Here is a 25,443-nt window from a genome sequence, read left to right as displayed (position 1 = left end):
GATTCAAAAATTTGAATTTTCATTCAAAATACAACTTACATTATAAAAATTAGATAACGAAAGAAAAGATATGTTTCTGGCGAATAATTTCATTTTTAATAAAAGTATTTTTTTTTTAAGTTGAAGATCAAAGCAGCACTGCTGGCATTTATGAATAATTATCAATGAAGCAAAGTGGTATTCAAAGTGGCCGTCAATCGAGAAAATTATTTTGTTAAATAATAAGGAAATATAAGAAATTCTAAGCGATGTTTACAATCCTTTCTGGTGTAAATTGTACTTCTTCTTATCGCCTTTTAAGAGTAAATATGTAATATTTCAAATATACTCTTTTACTAAAACATTGAGGTTAAGTTCTTATCAAGATTGTAGCTTCATATGAATGATGTTATAAAAAATTTTATTTCATTAAAATTGTTTTAATAACCAACATTTAAAATTTTGAAAAGGTGTATAAAACTTGGCAAAAAGTTATCATGAAGGAAGAATTAATGCCACGAAGCAGATCTGATCCAGTAGTTAAAAAACTGGATAATCCATTGTTTCATTCTATATTTACAGCAGAACTTAATATTTTAGCACAATTGTTTAAAAAGTATAATTATCAACTAAAACTTGCTGGTGGTGCTGTAAGAGATATTTTAATGGATATAAAACCTGTAGATTTAGATTTTGCAACAGATGCTACCCCAGAGGAAATGAAAAGTATGTTTGAAAAAGAAAATATCAGAATGATTAATAATAAAGGGGAAAAGCACGGTATGTTGAAATATATACCAGTATTTTTTGTTATTATTAAAATGATACATTGTAACAAAATTAAATCCTTTCATGGAAATTATTTCAGGTACAATTACTTCAAGAATAAATGATAAAGAAAATTTTGAAGTAACTACACTTAGAATCGACACACACACTAATGGTAGACATGCAGAAGTCGAATTTACAAATGATTGGAAAAAAGATGCTCTTCGTAGAGATCTGACAATAAATTCCATGTTTCTTGATTTTGAAGGAAGAGTATATGATTATTTCTTCGGTTATGATGATTTACAGAAACGAAGAGTTGTTTTTGTAGGAAATCCAACATATAGGATTAAGGAAGATTATCTTCGAATTTTAAGGTATTTCTTCATTAGTTTTTCATGTAATTAATGATATATATACATCTTTTCAAGTTAGATAAATTAATACTAAGTAAATTGAAATTAAGTTATTTTTATATAAAAATTCTCTTGTTTAATTGCATAAAATTTATATTATATAGGTATTTTCGATTTTATGGAAGAATTGCAGAACAACCAGATATTCATGATGAATCTACTATAATAGCAATAAAAGAAAATATACATGGATTGGAAGGAATATCTGGAGAAAGAATTTGGAATGAATGGTCAAAAATCCTTTCTGGAAATTATGCTAAAGAACTAACTTTGAAATTGTTAGAATGTGGCATCACAAGGTAATAGTAAATTAAAAAGTAGAATGAAAATAAACTTAATGTGATGTATTTATTGATATTTAATTTCAGATATGTGGGACTTCCAGAAAATCCAAATATAAAAAACTTTGAGATCGTTTACGATACATCTAAAAAAAATAATATTTCTTTGCAGCCAATTACTTATCTTGCTGTAATGCTAAAAGATGAAAATGAAGTATTGCAACTTCATAATAGATTAAAGTTATCTGCATATGAAAGAGATTTAATATTATTTTTAGTTAGATACGGGGAAGACAAACCTTCAGTAAATCTAAAATTTTGGAAAGGAATTCTTATTCATTGGAAAGGAAATGTTGTTAATGCAAGAAGTTATATTTGTGAATTATTAAACTCTAAACAATACTTTAGTCTTGCTAAAGATGTAGAAAAATTAGTAATACCAAGGTAACAACCAACTTTAAAATTATAACAATCTGAAATATAATTATAATAGAAAATACGTTAAAATGTAAATATTTTTCATCTTTTCTACTAACTTAAAAATAAATGAAAGTATACATACAATAAATATTACGCATTAAATTATATGTATAACAAGGTTCAATTATAAAATAATCTTCTTCGCATTATATTTATACTAATTTCTTAAAATGAAATATTCAATATTCATAAATGATTAAAGATTATTCTTTTATTAAAGATTCACTATTGCTGTTACTCTTAATATGTTATATAATGTATTCTTATATATTTTGATGTTTTCAGATTTCCAGTTAGTGGAGGCATGTTAAAACAATATGTTAGGAAGGGGAAAATGATGGGTATTGTTATTAAGGAATTAAAAGATATTTGGTTGGACAAAGATTTTGAAACAAATGCAGAAGAACTATTACAGGAGGTCCCACGAATTATTAGTGAATTAGAGGATAAAAAGATAGAAAAAGATAACATGTTTTTAAGTAAATAAATTTTGATGAAACTATATATATTTTGGTTTTTGAATAACATAGAACTTTCATACTTATAATTTTAAAAGGAATAAGAAGAGGAAAAACAATTATACATATTATGTATTAAGGTTTTTAACAGTATAAGACACATTTATTGTTAAGAGCATCACATATTTATGGTGGATTGCAATCCTTTAGAATTTATTTACATAGTAAACTCACATGAAAAAACTTGGAGACTGTTGAAAATACAATACCAGACTTGCTTGATTATTGAGCTTTTTATACAGTGAAATCTTGATCATACGATATTTGCTTTAAATTAAATTTGAATTATGCGAATTTTGGAATGACTAATATTTTCTTATTTTAATTCAAAATCTTTATGCTCTCCTTTAATTAAAGGCATAAAAGAGTTTATTATTAATATTCTTTCTTACACTTAAGATCGATAAGTATAAAAATTTTTTATTCAGTTGAATAACTGAGGTTTCAGTGCACTTTTCACATTAAAAAAAAAAGAAAAAAAAAGAAAAAAAAAGTAGAAATTCCAATCGAGCCTAATTCTGCGTCATATAAATTTTAAAACAAGTATCGCATATCTTGATTAAAGAAATTAAAAAACTTTTAGAGCACAAATTTAAAGGTAAATTTTGAATCAATTTCACGTGAACACATTACCAAATCTATTTCCATAGTTTTACATATTATTTACCATTCCGCATCACCATTCATTTTCTGAAAAACATAATCTTTGCCATTAAGGTTCATTATTCCGTCTTTGAGGTAGAATTTCCATTTATTTCTACTCCTTGTTATCTAAAAATTGATTTTTCAATTATTAAAAAAATATTATTAATAACTATATTTGGATTTTGATAAATAAATCCCTTTAAATCATTTTTTATTTATCAGAGTAATGTATCACAGTAAAATTATTAAATACCTTGTCATACTGACAAACAACAACATTATCAGTATCAAAAAGATCTGCCGGGTCATCATCTGTTACATCATCTTCTGAATTCAACGGCTCCTACGAAATAGGAGTCATATTATTAAATAAATGATTTTTCTATTTCGTAGTACAGCACAAATAAAACGAAACTAAAATAACGAAATATTTTAAAGACCTCTTCTCTTGCCGCAGCTTCATCATTTTCGTCTTCTTCTTTATCATCAAGATCTTCTTCTTCATCTTCATTATCCTCTTCTTCCTCTTCTTCATCATCATCTGACGAATCTCCAAGTGGACCATCTAATTGTGCTATATTATTCTATTTGTAAGAAAATAAAAGAAATAATTAATTCTTATTTGTTTATATTTTTCTCCTATATAAAAAGTAATCATAATTTTAGAGAAATGAATTATATAAAAAATAAATTTTAGTTATTAATAAATTAAACTAGTCAAATGACTAATTGTTATATATTTTATTTATATTATTCATTATAGAATTAAATGGTCAAATTAACATATTTTGTTTATAATGTAGTAATCTCATCATATATGAAATTAGAACATACATATAAAATTATACCTTTTACTATTTAAATTTAATGTACTATTTCTCATTACCTGATTTTGAACAGACCGCTGAGAGACATTGTTCGCATTTTGCGTAACAACTTGAAGAGGCTGACTAACTGGGAGTGGTGTCAATGTTGCTTGCTCCTAAGAAATGTAAGGTTAATATATACTGTTAAAATAATATGAATGTATAAAATAACAATAATATACTATTATATATTTCTATTAATTACTTGAATTTGGACAGGTCGCTGAGAAACATTGTTTGCACTTTGTGTAACAAGTTGAAGTGGAGTCAGCGTTGCTTGACCTTGAAGTGTAGAATTAACATGTTGCTGGAGTAATGTGGAAGCTAGATTTGCTGGCAGCCCCATTGCAGCTGTAATAACTGGTCCTGTTAAAATTGTGTGCAACTGATTACCTAAAAGTAAATTAATTAGTTGTAAATACATCATTTTTATTTCCTTAATATCAATATATGTTAATTATTATGTGAATGTTATTTCAATGTACCTTGAATTGCAGACGCAGGAACCTGAATAGTTAAAACTCTTAACGGAGCATCAGGAACGCCCGTTTGTGGTGGCAATGTTATTTGAATAGGTACTTGTCTGTCCATTACTGCTGGCGTTGATGTTACTAATTGCTGTACTGGTGTACCAGTGTGTTGTATACCAGTTGTTGAATGGCATTGTGTCTGAGTTTGTGATTGCTGAGGTGATTGCTGTTGTTGCGATGCTTGTTGAGGAGCAGAATTTCCTCCTGTTTGTTGTACAAAATGATTTCCTATAGTTACTCCTAAAAGTGTAAACTGCATTAAATTTGTTGAGAAAGTATATTTTTAATTTTTAATGGCAATCCTATGATGAGAGCAATTTGTTATAATTATAATTTTATTTGATAGTCTCTTCTATTCTTCTAAAATTTTCTTAATTTCAATTATTTTCACTAAAAATATTGTTTTATAAGAGAAAATATAGATCTTACCTTTGTTAACAGGCACAGCTTTGTGCGTATTTATTTGGGGAACCTGAGGCTCTGGAGGATCTGGATTAAGTTCAACAGCTTTACTAGACATTAATTTGGTTTCCCATATTTGTTTGAGCTCTTGTAATACTTGTTCATCTACACCTTCATCTATAAATGATTCTCTTACACCTGATATAACATCCTCTATCACAGTATTGTATAGTTTTAACTGTAATTAACATGAATTTCATTATCAATTAACATTTTTAAAATTTACATTACCTTATCTGTTCAATAATACTTTTCCTTTTACTTTACTTTATTTTATATCTTAATGTTATGTTAAAGTTTTGGAGCATTTTCATGAATTAGTTCTCATGAAAATTACTTTTGATAAAGTACATCAATCTAAAATGTATCAGACTAATCTTTTTATATGTATAATTAAAGATTAACAACAACTATAAAATACACTATTTTAAAACAATATTATTCATAGAATTCTACACCTTTATTCTTTAATAAATTACTTATATTCTACTATTATCTAAAAATCTACTTTTTTTTTTAAGAAATTCCAATATTTATTTAGAAAATATAGGATAATTTTAGTATGCTTTAATTACACAAAAAAGAACATATAGAGAAATTAAGGGACATTGAAACCATTTGAAAATATTGCCATCAATTCTAACCTACAACACTTTGAAAAAATGTTGTGGAGAAATTTATCTGAAAAGGAAAATATAAATAAAGTCGCAATGAATTTGATTAAAAATTTTCACTGATAACGTTTTAGAATTTCATCATACAACCTAGAAATTCATAATTTATAATTATTAAGATTGCAAAACACGATTTGATTTAAAAAGAGAATAAATGTCGAAAGAAAATAATCTTTGGTTGGAACAAAAGGGATCAAAGATGAGGATAACAATGATAATGGTATTAACATAAATCGAGCGATAAAAATCGTCATTGTCGTCATTGTGATGATTACAATTAATTGTTTTTTTAATCAGTTGTTGCTTTTGTTCATGTTTATTACTCACCACAGTTGTCTGACTGAGGGCCATTGCGAGGATAATTCGTATTGTCTAATAAGAAAAACAATAGGAATAATCCAACGAATAAATCAGCCCCAGTTCAGAAGCCGATCCGCGGTAGCATCGCTCTTTTATATACTGTGGACACGTCTCCCATTCCACCTGACTCTAACATGAACTGAGAACAGTTATCTCAAGAGAAACCAATGCATCCAATATCGTAAAGTTAAATACTTATGAATTAAACAAAATGTCACTATTGTTGTGAACTGGACTACGCCCGTGGGTCCCTCTGGTATGAAAATCTTGTATGATAATAGGGTAAATACTAGCGTCGCAAATTTAACTGTACAGCAGCGTAACTGAGGCAACGAACAAATGTTATTTAATAAATTTATTAATTAAATGTCAAAATTATTTATCAGTAACAACTGTGATCATTCTCAAATTTCGTATTTACTTTGATTACCTTGGGAAAAAACATTGCCAATGCATAAATCGCTCACTTTCTAATATTGTAAACTCCAATCAAAATAATGTTTATTGCCATTGGTTAGTAAGAATTTGTCTTATTGGATAACAAATTAATCATAAATTGTCATATAAATCCGAACTGATAAATGAGTCACTCTGCGACTTGAAAGTAGAGAATCGTTGTATCGCTAGAATCGTCACGCTGAACTCAGTGTCTAAATAAATTTCATTAAAGCGCAAAGTCGATCTATATAGTCGATCTATTATAAATATTCGGTTTTAAATACAATTAGTTTTAAATAGAGATTATTATTCACGTTAATCTTTGTTATTATGTATTTTTTCATTTAAATTAGTTGCGAATTGGTCGAATTAGTTTTGGAATTGTTTGAAATTGTAACGCAAGCAGAGTGCTTCAGCGCTCCAAGCGCTGCAACCGCGCTAAATTCCCTAAATGTTGGAAAGGCTACGCAGCAATGATATTGAAAGTTCAATCGCTGAAAATTTTTCTTAATTTCTCTTGATTTTGTACATTTTTTGGAATAAAAAGTCATTCTTTATTATAATTTATAACTCATATTATATCAAAATTTGTTTTAAATGCCAGCCATGGTAAACAACGTAGCAACACCGTTTTTGCAAGCCAGCAGTACCTCTGCAACTCGATTTATTTCATAGTTGTTTTTGTGCTTATTCCAGCACGGTTTTAGTGGTTCGAAACCTATCTAAAACAATAGGACCGCCAAAGATAGAAAAACTAAAAAGGACGAGATGTCAGACTTTTTTAAAGATTTCATGCATGGTGAATGAGAAGCAGAAAAATAGCTCCCAAGAAGACTTTCCCTTCAAATAAAGGAGAACCCAATACAGTACAAATCCAAAAATATTGATAGATTTGCTAAAAATTCATCATAAAGCATGGTTCTATTTATTAGAGCTGACCTATACAAATTCACGATTCTTTATTAATAATAACAAATGACAGAATTAAATCAACTTTTTACAATCTCTCATTTATTCTCTCATACACTCTTTCTCTCTCTCATATTCTTTTTTCATATACATAGGTGTACTATTAGAGAATTCTGAAAACTTGCTGTTTTAACAAATCAAAATCCTAAAATAGTTAAAAATTTCTAGTGATCTTAAATGTGGTCTACCAATCAATAAAAATTTTTGCAATTATTTCGAATAGTGAGCGGATTTCTTATGAATAATTCAGTATTTAGAGAATATGTAATACAAGTTCATTGAATAACAAATATCTTAAATAATAATATATACATTTAAATCTATAGATAAGAATTTCGATGGAAATTCAAAATTACATTAGCAATTAATTTTTTGTATTATTTAGCTCTTTGATGATTGTTGAGTAAATCGACTCAGAATTATTTCATTGGCCAATCTTTAATCATAATATAGTTTCATTTTAATATTGGCGAAAGGAATATATTTTAATATTTTTCAATATAAATTTTATGAAAGATAATCAACACCTTTTTAACTTTGAATTGAAATTGAATGCACAAGAAATATTTGAGTTGTTTGTTATTTAATTAGTTGTAGTTTATCTAATAGCTCTGAATTGTACTCCTGCATATATAGAAATTGTACATATGCATGAAAATTGTACTGCTCCATATATAAAAAGTACATGGAATAAATAAGAAAAATTGCTTAGTACAGAGTTTTTACTTAAATGCATATTTCCATTTCGCCAATAATAATAAACATTATTAAAAATATTATGTTATAATGAAACATCTTTCAGTCCCCACTGATTGGCCAAAAATGAAATAAATTTCTATATATAATGCACTGGAACTGTTGAAGATAAAATTTCATGATGATGAGGAAAGACTTTCGAGATCAATATCAGAAAGAAAAATATCAGAGGAATCGGGAGATCTGCTGTAGTGTGTCATATTGTCTCCAGAATCATCTCCATCAGCTGAATCATCTTCATCATCGTCGTCGTCATCATCGTCGTTGTTCTCACGATTACTCCGCTCATTTTCATCCCCATTCCCTTCTGTTGCTGCGTCCGGATTGTCCGCATCTATTTAAACATAAACATTATTATGCTTTTAAATTTTTTAAATTGGTAAATAATTTCCAACAGAAGCAAAACAAATAAAAATGACTAATCCTCATGTAATCGTCATAACTTCTCAAAATACTGAAAAATTAAGTTGATGTAGAATAAAGTTATATAAAAGTATGACAAACCATCAGCATTATTATCATCCGAGCTAGAATTCGAACCATCATCATCGCTTGCATCAAGATCTTCTTCATCATCATCCTCATCTGTTTCATCTTTATCACCTTTTCTTCTGCCGACATCATACAGCCTTACACTGGACTCATGATTCTCATCGAATTCATTAACTATTTCAACTACTGCTATTTGTGTGTCAAATTTATTACAAGCCAATCCGTAAACTCCTCTTCTAACATCATAAGTTGCTGTAATTATTTAATTAAAATGTTCAATAGAATAAAAATTACCCAATAAATTCTTAGAACTGCTTAAATAATCACCATAGCTTACCAATATTACTGTAGTCCAAAGCATCTAATGTTTTAAATGAAGTAATATAATTAGTTTCATCTATATTTTCTTTCTCCAGTGATACAGCATATATAATATTATTAACAGGAGAAAAGATTACTTCCATTTGATCAAGTGTTGGCACTGTTTTCAGCAAATGGAAAGTTCTTAAATCCCAAACCTCTGTATTCGACACTACTTCTATACCTATCAACAAATTATTTAATATTAAATATATTATTCTGTATTAGTAAATTTCATTCTATTTTACACTTCAGTACAAATCTATTGTTAAATTATACGCGATTAAATATCAGTACCATTAGGGTGAAAAACTCCATTAAGCGTTTGATTTAATTTATCAAATTTGTGAATTTGTTTCCCTGAATTTGCATCCCACAATATTCCATCATGTAAAACCAATTCATCATTCATACTAAAAGTAGCACGATTCATAGTGTATCGATTAGAAATTGAAGGAGCGAAGCTGGTTATTAATTGTCCAGTAGCTATATCATAAATCTGAAAAAAATTATAGAAATAATTACATATAGGTAGTTGTGAAAATTATCAAAACGTTTTCATGCTGATAATTATACAGAAAAAGAAACATACTGTTGCAATGCCACTGTCGGTTCCAATAATTCTATCTTGAAGTTTTCCAAATTCAACATATTCTATGTTTTCTAAAGATAATTTTAAATCAAAGAATGTTCCTATACTCCAAAGTACAGACATAGGACTTCTCCATGGAGTAGAAGTTAATAACAAATTTCCACGTTGGTTGCATTCCATGTGATAAATATAAGATTCATGGCATGAATATGTCGCTTCCTCTAATCCTGTATGTATATTGTACATTTTTACATCTCCCGCATAAGTACCTAACATTAAATATTGTTGACAAGGCTGCAAAAATAATAAAATACATTAAATTAGAAAATATTTTTTATACATATATATATATATATATTACAATAAAATATTATCACGAATTTATTGTAACTATTTATTAAATATTTATATCAGAAAAACTAGTGATAATATGTAAAATATGAATATCTATGTATTTTTAATATTGATAAAATGGAGATAACGTTACTGAAAAGATACAGTAGGTGAAGGTTGCAACATCCGTAGGCCGGAAAGTTTTTACAGGACAAAATCGGCTATAAATAAGTCTCCTATCCAATCTTCTACCATCCATGCCTAATGCTCTTTTGGCCAGTCTTACTGTTACATTTGTTGGTATTGAATTTTTTGTACAGGGATCTGGACATTTATGTGGTCTAAAATTAAATATTATTTTATTATAATATTATAAGAATCAAATAGTAAATAATATTAAAAACCTTTTAAACAAAATTCCACTTAAAACACTTAAATAAATTAATTTAAAATATACATACTCAAATAGATTAAATTGTGGGCAAGTAACCATAGGATTTTTACATAATGCGTGTTGATTAGTTAAATATTCCGTTATAATAGAATCCAGTGTTATAGTAGATGGATTTGATGTAGCTACTCCAGGCCCTCCACCACCTGCAGGATCTCTCGAAATTTGTTTCTGCAGTGATCGACATACTGTTGGCTGATTAATGGAGTGACAATTTATTTGATTGACTAGAGGCTGCTTATCGGATTGATTTTTTCTGAAATTATTTAAGTACTTAATTTATTTTATATTATTTATAATTCTCAAATAAAATCGTATATAGACTCAATTAATAATTGACAGAAAAAATTATTATTTTCATAATATAAACTTACTTTTGATTAATTTGTAATTTAATTAGTTGATTTGTGCTATTTGGAATAATATTTTGATTGAGGCAGTCAGAATGCTTCATGCGTATATTATTTCCGGAACATAACGACGATGAACCCGAACCGGTATTTGAATGAGATATGTACCTAAATGATGAAGTAGGTGTGGTATTGTTTCGCGAAGTGACTTCTCTTTGATTGCATCTGTTCGTATTGTACAAATTTACCGTTGCGCTGGGAGAAAATCCATTTCTTGTCTTAACAAAAAATGTATATATTTAAATTTCACGTATATACTCACTTTTCTATTATATCTATTCAACAAATTTACAAACGAAATCTATTTAATTCTTATGGATATAACTTACTCCAGTAGCTGCAGGACTGCGGTAAGTAAATGGTTGATATGTACATACTGGTTTCATAATTGCAGAAGAATCTAAATTTGCTTCCCTGTGGAGTGTCGATGCAGTTTCTGTTAAGCCTTTTGACATTAAATGCTGATATATTAATTGATTTAACTGTTGTTCGTTATATTGTATTCTTGTTTGTGCCACTACATTTGCCTGTAAAGTTAAAATTTAGCGTTATTAAGAGAACAATAAAATGAAATCAAATATAAAAAATATATTAAAACAATAATTGAATTAAATTATTATGCGATAAAAATTGAATTAAATAAGTTTAAAATAAAGCTTACTCTATGTAAACTGGCTAAAGAAATTTCATATTCTGCTCCGGTAGGTTTTGCTTCTCCAGAAACTCTTCCCATTAGCTCTAAAGCATACTTTTGAAACATAACATGTTCCTGCCTCTTTTCTTGAAGTATTGGATCTTTCATAAGTGCTTGAATTTGTCCATCGGTAAACATGGGGAGCTTACTAATTATTTGTCTAACTTTTTCACTTCGTGCCAAACCTGCCAAAGCTCGACAAGCCAATGCTCTTATACTATCTGCATCTGTGATCGGGGTTTTAACCATCATCAATTGTAACAAAACCTATAAAATAAAGAAACAAAATTAAGTTAAATTAAGAAAAAAGTAATAGTGTTTAATACAAAAACTAAGTATTGCAAGAGAAGTATTAAAATTGATCAAAACTGTTAATAATTAACATTTACTTAAATAAAATATGTATACATATTTATCAATATATACCATTATTCCATTATTAGACCTGACACTTCCCCAAATTTTTTGTATTAACTCTTCACTATTATTATTTGCCTTTTTCTTAGCAGAACCTGTTACCGAGAATCTTGCTACATTACCACCAATCTGTAATATAAAATAAACAGATAACTGTGACTTATTATTTTAAACTTATTCAATTATTTAATATTTACTTAATATATACCATTACCCTATTTATAGGAGCACAGACACAATTAATTACAGCTCTCAGTGCAGCCCTTTGTACATCAGGATCTGCAATAATTTCGCATTCTGCTGCAGCTAAGAGTAAGTTAATTGCCATTGTCATTGACATATCAGGCATGTCTACTCTTTCACAAAGTAATAACATCACTTTTGGCACTACAGAACAAATAGCTACTACATCTAAGCAAGAGCGAACCGTTTCTGCGCTGGAAGTTGTATGAACCCTGCCACTATAATTCCATTCTCTAGCAAAGGCAATAATTTGAAGAAGAAGCGTTATGCCTCCAAGGCGATATAACTCTTCTACTGGCGGCCATGCTGCTCTTACAGACATTAATTCTTGAAGTATTTCCACCTTTAATAAACATGAATTTAATAAATATTTATATTTCCCTATTATGAACCATTATATTATATTGCTATATGTTATAATATTATAATATGTGTTATATGTATATGTTTTACGCTATATATGTTTTAACATTATGTCAAAAATAATAGTTTTAGAAATAATGAAAAACAATTAACTACAATTAATAGTTACCTTGTATACAATATTTTTAAATTTGTGTTTTGAATTGAATTTAATACATAATATAAATTAGTACTTAATTATTAATACCATGAATACTATTAATACTTGAATTTGAATATTTTTACCTTTGCCTGAACTTCTTCACTGCTTAGCTTTACAGCCTTATAAGGTGGTAACGATGGTTGCCAGGTATCGCGCTCTGCTCTAGCATTCTCTGCTCTTTGTAATTGTTCTGTTTTAAGATGTAAATGGGCTTCCATATATCGTTTTAAAGCTACTGCAACATGCCTAACTATTTGCCTAGAAGCACATTCTTCATCATCGTTTAATGCTGGTTCTTCCTCTATGTTTAAAATTGGTAATGTGGATATCTTAAAAAATGTATATATTAAATACCAAAAAATTGATGCTAAAATAGATGAAAGTAATTTAAAACAATTCTTACCACATTGAAAAGTTTTCGAAGCCCATCTTGTGCATCAAATTCTTCAAGTATCACTTTAAATGGAAAAGAAAATCCAAAAAACATTGTTGCATGGCACCTTCCAGAATCATGACTTCGTTCTAGGAGCCATAATGCATAGGTAACAAGATCTGAAATAACATGCTTTGGCAATAGACATACTCTTTCCATTGCATCTTCACAATATGCTAAGTAGTATAAACAGATAGAGACACCAGTAGCTGCAACACTGGGTCTTGGAACATCTAATAGCTTTTGAAGACCTCCAACATTAAGAAATTCAATAGAAAATTTTTTATGACACAGAAGGGAAGCTAAGTATTTCAGAGCTTCAAATGCTAAGCGACTGTCCTTCGTTTCTCTAACATTGATATACTTCAGAATCAGTTCTAAAGCATTTTGTTCAAATACATGACCTAAGAATTCTTGATATTCACCCATTGGAGTAAGATACCTGTTATAAAATACAAATATACGTTTAATAAATATTTGGAAGTAATGTGAAATATGAAATTAATATCTTTACCTTAGTATTAACATTTGTCTTGTACCTAATGTTGGAGGATGCATCTGTATATTTCCAATGACATATGATTCCATCTCTGCCCATGAAGAATTAGAATTCCCTTCTAATAATGATGTTGATAATGTAGTGGAACTTTGCATTAAAGACGAATTTTTTTGCAAATTACACCGTACAGAAGAAGCATTCAATGATCTATTATGTGTACTTTGTGCCTTGGATGGTGTAACTTGATTATTTAAATTAGAATTTTTTGGCACAGACAAAGGTGGAGACATTATCTCTGGATACACAGTATTATTTTTTACAGGAGTTTCACATTCTGTATCGCTTTTTTTTTTCTTGGGTAAGGGAGCAGAATCTTCAGAGGACTGAGCACAGTCTTCTTCTTCTTCAGAAAAATAATTACTATGATTGGAACTTTTGAGAATTTCATTCTCTTTTCGTTTTTCTCTCACCTTTGAATACAATTTTTAATATTTAGTATTTACAAAATGACGTTCCTAAATATTATCAAATACATTGAATTATTCTTACTTTTCTTTTCCCAGGCACACCTTTATTTTCTCCATCCCCTCCACTATTTCTGTCTTGACCAAAATGTGCAAATGGTCTACTATTAGCTGCGAGTTGTCTTTCTTCCTGAGCTTCCTCTTGTAATTTATGAAGCCTTTGTAACATCAGTGGTACCATTTTTGCATTTTGCTCCCTAAATCCTTTAGTAAAAATAACAAATAATTATTTCCTGAATTATACATTCTAAATATTAATGCCAATATCAAGCTTTATTTAAAATAAAATGAAACCTGTAGCAATTTCCTGAACTTCCATTGCAGCAGCTACAAGCCCAGTTGCATAACTTTGCAAGGGTTCTACGCTTTTTTCTGCCCAAGAAAACAGACGATGAATGAGTCCTTCCATATCTGGCTGAAAAACTGCAGAAGTTTCTAAACCAGGAAGTATATCAAGCATAAGACGACAGGCTGCAATATTGAGCTTTCTAACATCACGACCCGTAATACCCGCACGTGACCAATAAGTGTCCCTTAAGTAATCATTTATAAGCTGTTAACAGAATAATAAATTATGTAATAATCTTTCAAGTTATATATATAATAATTAATAATTATATTATTTCCTTTCCAATTCAATACTAGACCTACCTTAGTCATAAAATTATCTTTTCTAAATAATACTTTCAATATATGCCCAAAATTGCACTCTGGATCTGTGCGTGATGGATGTCTTTCATCAAATGGGTCAGGATCCATCTTTAAATAATTTTCTGTTTCTAGCTCTATAATTTCTGCCAGTCTTCGTAATGTTGGAACTGGATCATATGTAGGTGATGAATGTTCCTCTTCCCATTGTCTGAGAATTTGAACTACATCTGTTACTTCGGCCAATGATTCTGCGCTTGACATCTTTGTTCTTATTGTCCTATAAATGCACATATAATTAAATTTATAGTTGTGAAACTCTCAAAGAATCCCCCCTAATATTTTTAGATTATTTGTTATACTTTTTGGTTTTTTAATTCCATAATTATATTAATAGGATTTTATTATTCTTATACATACATTATTATCATACATATTTTTACTTTTATATTTAATAATACATTAATTCTATAAGATTTCAATTAAATATCCAACACATTCGTAATAAAATAACCAAATAACACTGAAACTCAAATAATCCAAAGCAAGAAATATCTTTTCATCTATTAATTTCAATTACCAATTATTTTACTATGCATATTTAACAATTACTCCTTTCATGAATTAAGACTAAAACAAGTTAAGATTAATAGAAGTAAAATATCAATTTAAATAAAAATAAAATAATATGTTTAAACAATTGCATATTACACAACAAAATGTAATTAACAAATTTCTATATACTTTGACAATTTAAAAAAAAAGCATAATTTCTAGAAGTTTTTAATAAGTAATCAATTATCTAACTAATTTGACTTTAATGTTTATTTAACATCTCAATGTTTTTAAATAATTGTTCATTAAATTTAAAAGCTAATAACTTAACCTTAAAGTCGAATATACAATAAACAAAGATCAAGGTTTAGGAAAGAAACGTGAAGAAGATTAATATCACATTAATTATTGAACATAATTGTAAATACAAAAGACTAGAATATCGATAAAAACAATTTGTTAATGTTTTTTGAAAATCAGATAACGAAAAGCAGCATGTATATTATTAGGTTAGAGCCAATGAAACATTACCTTCTTGAAATTTATTTGACAGTTTACTCGTTTGACAATTATTACGGCGTATGTCACCTTTTACAGTGAATTATACTGTTAAATTGTAAGAGTATGTAAAATTTCAATTAAGAATGATATTTTCTTATAAAAGTACGAAACGTAACCACCGACATGCACGCTGAAGACGGGCTAGTTAATTCAACTTTTCAAATATACTCACAAAAATGTCACAATATAAAGTAGAATTTTTTTAAATGTATATGTTGGTTTTAGAAACTAGTGTTTTCTAAAAAAATATGTATATTACGTTATAACAGAAAAATTAAAAATTAGTGGTATACAATTTTTTTATTAAATATGCCGCTTCTGACACCGCTTAACCAAAAATTATTGAAACTACACAATGCAACATTTTTCAATAATTAATAATTCATCAATAACTTTTCATTAATTAAGATATAATAGTAGTAATTTTCATTAATTAAATATAGTCACGAAAAAACAAAATTAATTTTTTTAGTAGCTTTACATATTTATTATATAAAAAAGATATTATTCTAAAATATTTATACACAATATTTATATCCATATAATTTATGCATGTATTTTTATATTACATTAAAAACAATAACTTTATAGAGACAATTATTTCATACATACAGTCTTTTAAATTAAAATTTGCAAACAAAGTATAGTAAATCTTGATTAGTTTTGAGAACACATACCGTGATATATATTTCGGCTAAATAAGTTAGTTTTATGAACACACTACCTGTGTCATATGATCGTCATTAACTGAAGATACTTTCATCAGTAGGCGTTGACTTCTCGAAAACTTCGACTTAGAATTTGTTCATCAAAAAAGTAAAGTAGTAATTAAGAAAGGCGTTACTATTGTAAAATCGACGGATCCTTAAACTTCAAAATGGCATTAAGCGATGGAGATGTACAGAAGCAGGTAAAAAGTATTTCAATTGAAGTATTTACAAATTTCCTTGGAGCATCGATTTTAAGCTATTTTTGCATTTTATTCTATATTGTTACTTGGATGAAATATTTGTTCCTGGCACTTTTTTTTGACAAAATTTTGTTCTTTTTTTGAACAATGTTTTAAACATCTACAATTCAGTGTAAATAATAAATTTGATTGAATTAAATATTCTTCTTAAGTATTAAGTAACTTCAATTATGTTTGTATAAATAATAACTTGAGTAATAATCTTGCTTAAATCGAAGTTTTAACAATGTCATTAATTTACTTTTTAGAAACAAAAAATTAAAAAGTATAATACAACCATTGATTATTTAATTGTATTCTATCAAAGTTAAAAATATTATTATTTCTGAAATATTAAAGTATTATTATTCTTTCATCTGAAAATATGTTTGGGTTTTAATTCAAATTCTGTTAATAAAATTTTATATATATATATATATATATATATATATATACACATATACTTATAAATTTATATTTTTGTAAAAAATAAAAGAAAATGTATAGAAAAGTTGAATGAATTTAATTTTATACTTCTTTAATTAAAAATAAAAAATGTATATTTTTATAATTATTATTATTTTAGATTAATCATATGATGGCCTTCATTGAACAAGAGGCCAATGAGAAAGCAGAAGAAATTGATGCTAAAGCAGAAGAAGAATTTAATATTGAAAAGGGACGCTTAGTTCAACAGCAAAGGCTTAAAATTATGGAATATTATGAAAAGAAAGAAAAACAAGTAGAACTTCAAAAAAAGATGTAAGTTTGATATTATAAAAATAATTTTAAATATTATATACAAATGTTTTTATAATATACTATTAAGAGAATTTTTTTCTAGCAAATAGGCTTTATTTAAATAATTCAATTTCTGTTATTTTATAGTCAATCATCCAACATGTTGAATCAAGCCCGTCTAAAAGTCCTCAAAATTAGAGAAGATCATGTTCGTGATGTACTTGATGAAGCTAGGAAGAGATTAGGAGAAGTGATGCAGGATATTTCACAATATAGGGAACTTCTGAAATTATTGATTGTGCAAGGATTATGCCGGGTACAAGACTTTACATATGTTTAAATTTTCTCTTCATAACATTTGTTATTATTTTTACTTTTGGTCATTGTTCCTCTTTATAGAAAAAGGGTATAGACGTTTGCACAATTTATCTCTATGTATCTGTAATTTTTAGTTAACGGAAACCCATGTTGTTGTTCGAGTACGTCAAGTAGACGTTCCTCTAGTAGAATCACTTTTTGATTCTGTTCAAGATGCTTATAAACAAATAACAAAGAAAGATGTCACAGTTAAAATTGATCAGGATAACTTCCTTCCTTCTGATAGTTGTGGTGGAGTTGATTTACTTGCAGCAAGAGGTTAGTAGATGATGCATACTTTTTAATAAATTATTGCACTATATTCTTATATATTTAACAAAAACAAGATTTATCATTTATTTCAATCCTCTGTTTTTTTTAACGAAATTAAATGATTCATATCATTCTGTTTTTAGGGCGTATAAAAGTCAGCAACACTTTGGAAACGAGATTAGAATTAATAGCACAACAATTAGTACCAGATATACGTTCTGCCCTATTTGGATCTAATCCTAATCGCAAGTTCGATGATTAAAAAATTCCTCTCACATTTTCTTTTTCTCTTCTTTTCATACTATTTTCCTTTCTAACAAAACATTCCCTTCTTTAGAATGCTAAAACAACTAAGAATCTGTTGTGTAGATCGTAGAATCTGTTGTTAATATTGTTGAAAAGAGAGAGAAAGTGAAATTGTAAATTATATAAATATACATATATACACATATATATATATATGTGTGTGTCCAAACTATTATTGCACACATATTCAATATACATATATATCTATAAAGTATTTTATGTGAAAGCGATTGTAAATTCCTTAAAAGTGATCCTTAAAAATCAATTTCCTTTCTTTTACTTTAATTAAGTTACTTTTAATTGTAATTTCGTAATTTTTATCTGCCATGGTAAGTACAATTATTATTTAAAACAGGAAAATCCTTTAAAACGACATATTACAAGTATTTATTTTTTCTTAGAAGTTTCTTATACAACGAAAGAGACTTTTTGCAGATTAAGATTTTCTATATAGCCTTATATACATATTGTAAGAATAAACAACTGTATTGTTTCATAATATTTAATTTTTTAAACGCAACAAATAGAACAATATTTGTTTAAGTGTCCAATTTACTTTATAAACAAAAATTAAAATAAATTTTATATGAATTTACTGATAGAACAGATTGATTATCAAAACTTTCATTATTATAAATTGCAGTATAAATACAAATACTATATAGACTTATACATCATATGCTAGTAATTCCACTTACTACACCCATGAAAAAAAAAAAAAAACTTGAAAAGTTTGATCTTATAATACATAAATTTTAAATGTTTCCCATTTTAATTTAAATAAAATCTTAATTTCTTAAAATATAATTATTTTGTAACTTAAATTGTTAGTTATATTCATCAGAAACCATTATTTCCTTATTTCTAAAACTTCATTTATGTTAGTGGTATAAATTTATATTTCATATAATTTGGTCCAAAACAAATTTCTCTTGTTTTAAATCTAAGTTATAATAAAAATAAAATGTAGAAAAGTTTCAAAATTTATTGGATATAAATTCTAGTGTATTGTTGAAAGTTATAAAACATTTAATAAAATCATTTAAAACCAACTTTCCTATGCTTCATTTTCAACAGTTCTATCATTTCTTATAGGCTGTGAATCCTTTCTATTGCTATGATTAGAACTTTCATTTGTAGAAGATATTTCTTCATTTACAGGGTTTGTTTCATTATCCCTTTTCACTTTTTTCAAGTGTCCTATAACTCTAATATAATTGCAAGGAATAAGACCAACATTTACATTATCGGTAGCTTTGCACCATCCGGGCAAATTATTTGGTTGTAGAGACTTGGGTGCAAGATAGACTTTTTGACCAGCTTTTATACTGAGTTCATCATTATGAGTGGCAACAAAGTCATATAACACTGTTGCAATATATGCGGGTTCCTCAATAGCTTGCCATTCTTTTGGATCTTTTCCTAAAGATTAAATTCTTATTTAGTCACCTTATTTTATATGTAAAAAACTCATAACACATAATCTTTAATTAACTAGCAAAGGTATTTTATGTTTTAGTACCTCTTATTTGCATGTTTTTAATATTATTCGAAATTTTATGAATTATATAAGGTACTACAAAGAATACACTGAATATTAAAAACCCAGACCAGTAAGAATAATTATGATCATTTACACTTCCAACTTTTGCTAGTGATTTATCCCATAACTCTTCATTTATTGAATCTTGATTTTGATAACCTAAAAGAATATTTAATAAAAAAAACGAATAAGAATGTACATTGTACATTTTTCATTTACAATACGAAGCAGATTATGGTTAGCATAACATATTGTTAACTCATATTGTAGAACTACATATCATGTAAACTGTAAAATATAATAGAAAACTTTACCAGTAGAGTGTACAATCTTCCTGTACAACCATTTAAAAAATCTAATTAAAGCAAAAGTGCTAAATAACTGATTTACAGTGGAGCGAAATTTTCCAATATTTTCTGCAACATTTAAAATTGCTCTGAATGAATTTGTTAAAGCAAAATATGTGGATTCCAATAGCATTGTCATAGATGAAAATGTATGAAGAATCAACTCGATCAACTGAAAAGTTGACCTGGTATTTTCCTCAACATATTGGAAAAATCTGCAAACAAATTCAAACAACTATTACTAACTTATTTCATTATTTCCATCAAAATTCAGTTAACTATTTAACTAATTTTCATATTTCTTTTATATCTATATTCTACATCAATAGTTCATATCTACATTTTATATTAATAGTTCATATCTATATTCAATAATTTTGGAAATTGTTTATCACATTTAAAGATTGTAAATTACATATAAAAACATTGAGAATTCTATATATTTTTTATCATTAGGAATCGAGTCACAAAATCTTTTATCATCCCAAACAAAATGAAAACAAATTGAAAAGATTAAATATGATATAACATGTGAAATAAATATGACATGTTATAAGCTTCTTACCTATTTTCGGCATCACCACTGTGTCCACCAAACATTCCATAATTATTATAATTGGAATATGGACCATATGAACTATATGAACTATATCCTCCATATCCATTAAATCCCCTATATTGATTACCATATCCACCAAATCCATATCCTCCATAATAATTAGATCCGAATGGTTTATGATCGCTAAATCCAGAATAATTTTGGACTGGTTGTCGCGGAGGTACTGGTGGAGGATTTCCTGGTTGAAGATTTGAATAAGAAAATGGTGATGGCGTATTTGGTATACTGCAATAAAACCATTTTATTTAAAAGTAACAGCATTATTCCATTAAATAGAGAAGAAACTTATTATTGTTTAAATACTATTAACTATATTATATTAAATTGCAGATTAGAATAAAATTTCAAAAATATGAATAAAATTACTATTTTATGAATGTTCCATGATTTGAAGCAAAAAATGACATTGATTACTTTTTTTAAATAAGATATCACTTAAATCTTATCAACACGTCTTAAATTGTTTGATAATTTGTCATCGATTATTAGATATAAGATTATAAATATTATCTTAAATTAATTTTTACATAAAACCAGTACCTGTTTATGATGTTAGGTACATTTTTTAAGTAATTTCCATTAATCCCATTTGTTCTTTCCGGCGCCATACTTTACGATAATATGTTTATGTCGTTCACTGTACAAAGTTCATAACCTCTCTACTTATACAAAAATACTTAATACGGAAAGACAGAGTTTTTATTGATAATTGTATATGTATTACCTGATATTATTTTTTATCGTAGGACTTCAAACTGTTATGTTTTCAAACTGATTTTTTTACAGTAATACTCTTAAAATATAGTTAGTTACTAAAAGTTCCATATTTATTATTTTCAATTTAATTCATTCAATTCAAAAAATAAAATTCATAATATTAAAAAAAAATATATATATATCTCCAATATCGAAAAATTTGTGATATTAATATTAATATTATAAGATAATAGCAAACATAGGACACATTGATGAAAATTTAATTAAAGCATCACTTCGTTTCGATGTTCAAAACAGAGATTATAGTATATGTTGTTGCGGTAACCTCAGTATCCCTAACTTTATTGTAGTGAACCGGCGACCAAGGTAGAATACAGAAAGAAGAATTTTTATTTATTAAATACAAAGGAATGTCGAATTTTGTAAAATTTATCGAAGAAAACATACTTTATGAAATTTTAGCCGTATCATGGCTTTTACTTCTTTGGAAATATTATTTAAATCTTCGTCAGGTAAATTGTTGTAAATTTTATCTAACCATTATTAACCTAAATCATTAAAGTTAATTTTCCTCACCCTATTAATTTCTAATTTTACTTTAAAACATGATTTCTTTTTCATTATAATAATTAATTATAACATAGATTCGCCTTTCTATTATAACAATTTCCTAATTTTTGTAAATTACATAATATTTAAAGAAATTATATTTCTCTTTTAGAAAATGATTATTATTAATAAAATTAGATTTATAAAAATAACTCTGTGTTATACGCGAAGCAATGTAAGTTGTGTTTTTTGTAGAGGGATTTGATGATGAGATTGACTGATGTACCTAAATCAATTGAAGGTTTAATGCCAAAGGATGTTTATAAGAAAGCACACAGTTATTTGCTAGATCAGTTAAAATTTAATGATTTTCAGAGTATATTTTCTGAACTTTGTACTACGGTATGAAATTTTCATTTATATATGTATATATTATGTTATGTTGTAATATTTAAAATGAAATCATATAGTTCTTATAATATGTAAGCATTTGAATATTTATAGGTGTATTTGTTAAATTTATGCTACTATCGATTTTGGCTATGGAGTATTGATATTGTCAAATATTGTGGCTTTGATGATCAAAATGAAATTCTCTTAAGTGGTGTTTGTATGTTCATTATAAACATTATCTATGATATATTAATTTTGCCATTTAAGATTTATTCTACGTTTGTTGTGGAACAAAAACATGGCTTTAATAAAGAAGTAAGAAAGTAAAAATTTTTCTTCTAATATGATAAAAGTAATTTTTATATTCTTAATTTAATACTGTTAATTTTAGACACCGTTATTCTTTGTCAAAGATCAGCTTCTTCAATTCGTTGTATGTGAGATAATTGCGGTACCCTTCCTATGTGCTGTAACATGGATCATAAAAAATGGTGGAGGGTACTGTTTCCTTTATCTTTGGATATTTTTAATAGTTGCTGCTCTTTTCCTTATGATTATTTACCCGGAACTAATTGCACCACTTTTTGATAAATACACACCTCTTCCAAATGGAGACTTGAAAAGAAAGATTGAAGAGTTAGCAGCATCGATAAACTATCCACTTTATAAAATATTTATTGTTGAAAATTCAAAAAGATCATCACACAGCAATGCATATCTGTATGGTTTTCACAAACATAAAAGAATTGTTCTCTATGACACTTTAGTCAAGGAGTATTATAAACCAACGGAAGGTGAAACAAACACAAAAGGATGTACTACAGATGAAGTAGTAGCAGTATTGGCACATGAATTAGGACATTGGAAACATAGTCATACACTAAAGGGATTTATACTTGGCCAGGTAAATTTTTAGGCAACATATTTACAATATTACATCTTATTTACTAATGTATAAAAACATATTTTTGTAGGTACACTTGTTGATGAATATTTACCTATATGCAAAGCTTCTTGATTATAAACCTATATTTGAAGCTTTTGGGTTTATGGATAGTCAACCCACGTTTATAGGATTCATAATTATTACTATCTATATTTCAAATCCCCTAAATATAGTAAGTTTAATGTATTACTTTCAATTTAGAAAAATTTGAAAAATCTTTGCATGCGTAAAATATTGTACGTTTGCTATATATATATATATAAAACAATATGACTTAAATCTTTTAATATTCATTAAGAATGAAATTTTATAAAATACTTCACAAATATTTCAAAATAATTTTAAATTGTTTTGCTTTCAAGATGTAATTTATGTATATTTTATTTATGATGAACAATGATATTTAAAGTAATATTTATAATATTTATAAATTATTTTACAATTTTTACAGTTAATCCAATATATAACAGATATACTTAGACGAAGATTTGAATTTGAAGCAGATAAGTTCGCAAAAATTTTGGGACATGGACAAACATTAAAAAGCTCTTTAATTAAACTACAGGATGACAATCTTAGTTTTCCTCTTTATGATAAATTGTATTCTAGTTGGCATCATAGTCATCCTCAAGTCTTTGAAAGAATTGAAGCTATTGATAAAGAAGATTAACTATAACACTTTTTAATACATCGTGTACATCATGTATATTATTTTAACACTGTGTATATCAATTTAATGCATCATATTAACAGTCATGTAAAACAGTTACATTGGATAGTAATTAAGCAATGGTTTTATAATTTGCAATTGATATAACTTATAGTTTAAGGGTACAATTGAATAATAGCCATACACACGATTTATAAAAAAAATGTGCTAAAAATAACAGAATTAATTTGATTTATCACACGTTCATGATGTAATTAATATTTTATAATCACCACATATATGTATTTTAAAGTTACAAATCAGATTAAAATAATTAAATCTTTATCATTATATAAAAAAAGATATTAAAACTTTAAAATCAATTATATAATTGACGAATGGAAATGTGCTTCAATGAATCGTAAGCAATTGTATTTATAGATTTGATTTAAATAAAAAATAATTATTAACAGAAACTCTTAATATAATTTAATTTTTAAAATAATGTCATAAAGTATTTGTAATATATTAGGAAATAATTACTGATTATAGATAGCATTCATTTAAAGCAGTGCATAAAATTTAATTTTCATGTTCTTTTTTCGATTTTACGTAAGCATACAATACAAGTATCTTGCATTGTTTTGTTTTGTTTTTTTTTTATTTTTTAGACAACGATATATTTTAATATAATATTGTCATGTTTTTTGTAATAATACTAAATATTATAAAGTATTTTATACCTTATAAAATAAAAAGCACAGTGCTATTCATCAAAATGAACATATCATCAGTTTTAGATATATAAAGAATATTTATATAGAACAATTATTTTTTTAGGTTGCGTGTAATTTGAATTATAAGGTCAAGATATATTTTTAGATAAGTATATATCATATACACAAAGTGATGTTACATTTGATATATAGAATTTCCATTAACCTTTATTATTTATTACTCTATATTTAAATTTTAAGGCATTTATGGAACATTATTATATATACATACATTCCCTTCTAACATATAATTTTATAGCAGCAAAATAATACATGTATAAATGGTATTAAACTTTTATTAAATTCTTAATATATATTTCTCGATATTTCAATTATGCAGAATGCTCTTTTTTACATTA

General features: G+C 26.9%; 6 protein-coding genes and 1 long non-coding RNA gene across 9 annotated transcripts; 4 read left to right on the top strand and 3 right to left on the bottom strand.

Annotated features, from left to right (window-relative positions):
- LOC138185864 (CCA tRNA nucleotidyltransferase 1, mitochondrial) lies at window positions 1-2,935 on the top strand. The gene is made up of 6 exons (XM_069125174.1): window positions 1-302; window positions 450-759; window positions 848-1,124; window positions 1,268-1,462; window positions 1,532-1,888; window positions 2,210-2,935. The coding sequence occupies exons 1-6, from the start codon at window positions 249-251 to the stop codon at window positions 2,409-2,411; spliced, it is 1,395 nt and encodes a 464-aa protein (XP_068981275.1). The 5' UTR covers window positions 1-248; the 3' UTR covers window positions 2,412-2,935.
- On the bottom strand, window positions 2,511-6,128 carry TfIIA-L (transcription factor IIA L). 2 transcript variants are annotated; one of them, XM_069125175.1, is made up of 8 exons: window positions 5,947-6,128; window positions 4,913-5,123; window positions 4,439-4,723; window positions 4,159-4,346; window positions 3,974-4,069; window positions 3,528-3,671; window positions 3,341-3,430; window positions 2,511-3,213 (listed from the first exon to the last, which is right to left on the bottom strand). In XM_069125175.1, the coding sequence occupies exons 1-8, from the start codon at window positions 5,968-5,970 to the stop codon at window positions 3,106-3,108; spliced, it is 1,146 nt and encodes a 381-aa protein (XP_068981276.1). In that variant the 5' UTR covers window positions 5,971-6,128; the 3' UTR covers window positions 2,511-3,105. The 2 variants fall into 2 exon arrangements, with proteins under 2 accessions (XP_068981276.1, XP_068981277.1); XM_069125176.1 differs by having other exon boundaries at window positions 4,439-4,687.
- A 1,229-nt stretch (window positions 6,129-7,357) lies between these two features.
- On the bottom strand, window positions 7,358-16,123 carry mahj (LisH and WD40 domain-containing protein mahjong). 2 transcript variants are annotated; one of them, XM_069125172.1, is made up of 19 exons: window positions 15,890-16,123; window positions 14,807-15,083; window positions 14,450-14,708; window positions 14,181-14,359; window positions 13,647-14,101; window positions 13,103-13,574; window positions 12,783-13,028; window positions 12,100-12,477; window positions 11,901-12,020; window positions 11,442-11,741; window positions 11,110-11,307; window positions 10,745-10,998; window positions 10,381-10,626; window positions 10,074-10,260; window positions 9,587-9,880; window positions 9,292-9,493; window positions 8,972-9,178; window positions 8,647-8,886; window positions 7,358-8,476 (listed from the first exon to the last, which is right to left on the bottom strand). In XM_069125172.1, exons 2-19 carry the CDS (start codon window positions 15,065-15,067, stop codon window positions 8,259-8,261), a joined length of 4,716 nt encoding a protein of 1,571 aa, XP_068981273.1. In that variant the 5' UTR covers window positions 15,068-15,083; window positions 15,890-16,123; the 3' UTR covers window positions 7,358-8,258. The 2 variants fall into 2 exon arrangements, with proteins under 2 accessions (XP_068981273.1, XP_068981274.1); XM_069125173.1 differs by having other exon boundaries at window positions 12,106-12,477; window positions 15,890-16,122.
- A 523-nt stretch (window positions 16,124-16,646) lies between these two features.
- On the top strand, window positions 16,647-18,771 carry Vha26 (V-type proton ATPase subunit Vha26). The gene is made up of 5 exons (XM_069125723.1): window positions 16,647-16,829; window positions 17,455-17,630; window positions 17,757-17,925; window positions 18,062-18,245; window positions 18,383-18,771. Exons 1-5 carry the CDS (start codon window positions 16,797-16,799, stop codon window positions 18,499-18,501), a joined length of 681 nt encoding a protein of 226 aa, XP_068981824.1. The 5' UTR covers window positions 16,647-16,796; the 3' UTR covers window positions 18,502-18,771.
- Window positions 18,772-19,516: 745 nt separating this feature from the next.
- On the bottom strand, window positions 19,517-21,917 carry Pex13 (peroxisomal biogenesis factor 13). Its single transcript, XM_069125713.1, has 6 exons — window positions 21,779-21,917; window positions 21,595-21,713; window positions 21,001-21,279; window positions 20,403-20,650; window positions 20,068-20,247; window positions 19,517-19,967 (listed from the first exon to the last, which is right to left on the bottom strand). The coding sequence occupies exons 2-6, from the start codon at window positions 21,660-21,662 to the stop codon at window positions 19,603-19,605; spliced, it is 1,140 nt and encodes a 379-aa protein (XP_068981814.1). The 5' UTR covers window positions 21,663-21,713; window positions 21,779-21,917; the 3' UTR covers window positions 19,517-19,602.
- Window positions 20,150-20,458, top strand: LOC138186161 (uncharacterized). The gene is made up of 2 exons (XR_011174821.1): window positions 20,150-20,283; window positions 20,359-20,458. It is a non-coding gene; the product is annotated as an uncharacterized LOC138186161 (long non-coding RNA).
- Window positions 21,918-22,032: 115 nt separating the features above from the next.
- Window positions 22,033-25,392, top strand: LOC138186147 (CAAX prenyl protease 1 homolog). Its single transcript, XM_069125712.1, has 6 exons — window positions 22,033-22,283; window positions 22,576-22,722; window positions 22,825-23,028; window positions 23,105-23,617; window positions 23,688-23,831; window positions 24,111-25,392. Exons 1-6 carry the CDS (start codon window positions 22,182-22,184, stop codon window positions 24,327-24,329), a joined length of 1,329 nt encoding a protein of 442 aa, XP_068981813.1. The 5' UTR covers window positions 22,033-22,181; the 3' UTR covers window positions 24,330-25,392.
- Window positions 25,393-25,443: the final 51 nt, after the last annotated feature.

The sequence above is a fragment of the Bombus flavifrons genome, chromosome 13 (genome assembly GCF_040668555.2).
Source record: "Bombus flavifrons isolate JBK064 chromosome 13, iyBomFlav1_principal, whole genome shotgun sequence".
In the NCBI taxonomy this organism is placed as follows: domain Eukaryota; kingdom Metazoa; phylum Arthropoda; class Insecta; order Hymenoptera; family Apidae; genus Bombus; species Bombus flavifrons.
Note: the sequence above shows the minus strand (reverse complement) of the source record. Positions and strands in the feature narration are given on the sequence as shown.

Excerpts from the sequence above, each read along its gene's own strand:
- LOC138185864 (XM_069125174.1), top strand. The coding sequence starts at position 249 with ATGTTTACAATCCTTTCTGGTGTAAATTGTACTTCTTCTTATCGCCTT. Across the intron at positions 760-847 it reads TAATAAAGGGGAAAAGCACG|GTACAATTACTTCAAGAATA; the intron begins GTATGTTGAAAT and ends AAATTATTTCAG. Across the intron at positions 1,889-2,209 it reads GAAAAATTAGTAATACCAAG|ATTTCCAGTTAGTGGAGGCA; the intron begins GTAACAACCAAC and ends TGATGTTTTCAG.
- TfIIA-L (XM_069125175.1), bottom strand. The coding sequence starts at position 5,970 with ATGGCCCTCAGTCAGACAACTGTG. Across the intron at positions 3,672-3,973 it reads AGCGGTCTGTTCAAAATCAG|AATAATATAGCACAATTAGA; the intron begins GTAATGAGAAAT and ends TCTTACAAATAG. Across the intron at positions 3,214-3,340 it reads TTGTTTGTCAGTATGACAAG|ATAACAAGGAGTAGAAATAA; the intron begins GTATTTAATAAT and ends ATCAATTTTTAG.
- mahj (XM_069125172.1), bottom strand. The coding sequence starts at position 15,067 with ATGTCAAGCGCAGAATCATTGGCCGAAGTAACAGATGTAGTTCAAATT. Across the intron at positions 9,881-10,073 it reads TCACCTACTGTATCTTTTCA|CCTTGTCAACAATATTTAAT; the intron begins GTAACGTTATCT and ends TTATTTTTGCAG. Across the intron at positions 9,179-9,291 it reads TGGAGTTTTTCACCCTAATG|GTATAGAAGTAGTGTCGAAT; the intron begins GTACTGATATTT and ends ATTTGTTGATAG.
- Vha26 (XM_069125723.1), top strand. The coding sequence starts at position 16,797 with ATGGCATTAAGCGATGGAGATGTACAGAAGCAG. Across the intron at positions 16,830-17,454 it reads ATGGAGATGTACAGAAGCAG|ATTAATCATATGATGGCCTT; the intron begins GTAAAAAGTATT and ends TTATTATTTTAG. Across the intron at positions 17,631-17,756 it reads GTAGAACTTCAAAAAAAGAT|TCAATCATCCAACATGTTGA; the intron begins GTAAGTTTGATA and ends GTTATTTTATAG.
- Pex13 (XM_069125713.1), bottom strand. The coding sequence starts at position 21,662 with ATGGCGCCGGAAAGAACAAATGGGATTAATGGAAATTACTTAAAAAAT. Across the intron at positions 21,280-21,594 it reads GTACCTAACATCATAAACAG|TATACCAAATACGCCATCAC; the intron begins GTACTGGTTTTA and ends GTTTTATTGCAG. Across the intron at positions 20,248-20,402 it reads GAAGATTGTACACTCTACTG|GTTATCAAAATCAAGATTCA; the intron begins GTAAAGTTTTCT and ends ATATTCTTTTAG.
- LOC138186147 (XM_069125712.1), top strand. The coding sequence starts at position 22,182 with ATGTCGAATTTTGTAAAATTTATCGAAGAAAACATACTTTATGAAATT. Across the intron at positions 22,723-22,824 it reads TTTCTGAACTTTGTACTACG|GTGTATTTGTTAAATTTATG; the intron begins GTATGAAATTTT and ends GAATATTTATAG. Across the intron at positions 23,029-23,104 it reads AACATGGCTTTAATAAAGAA|ACACCGTTATTCTTTGTCAA; the intron begins GTAAGAAAGTAA and ends TGTTAATTTTAG.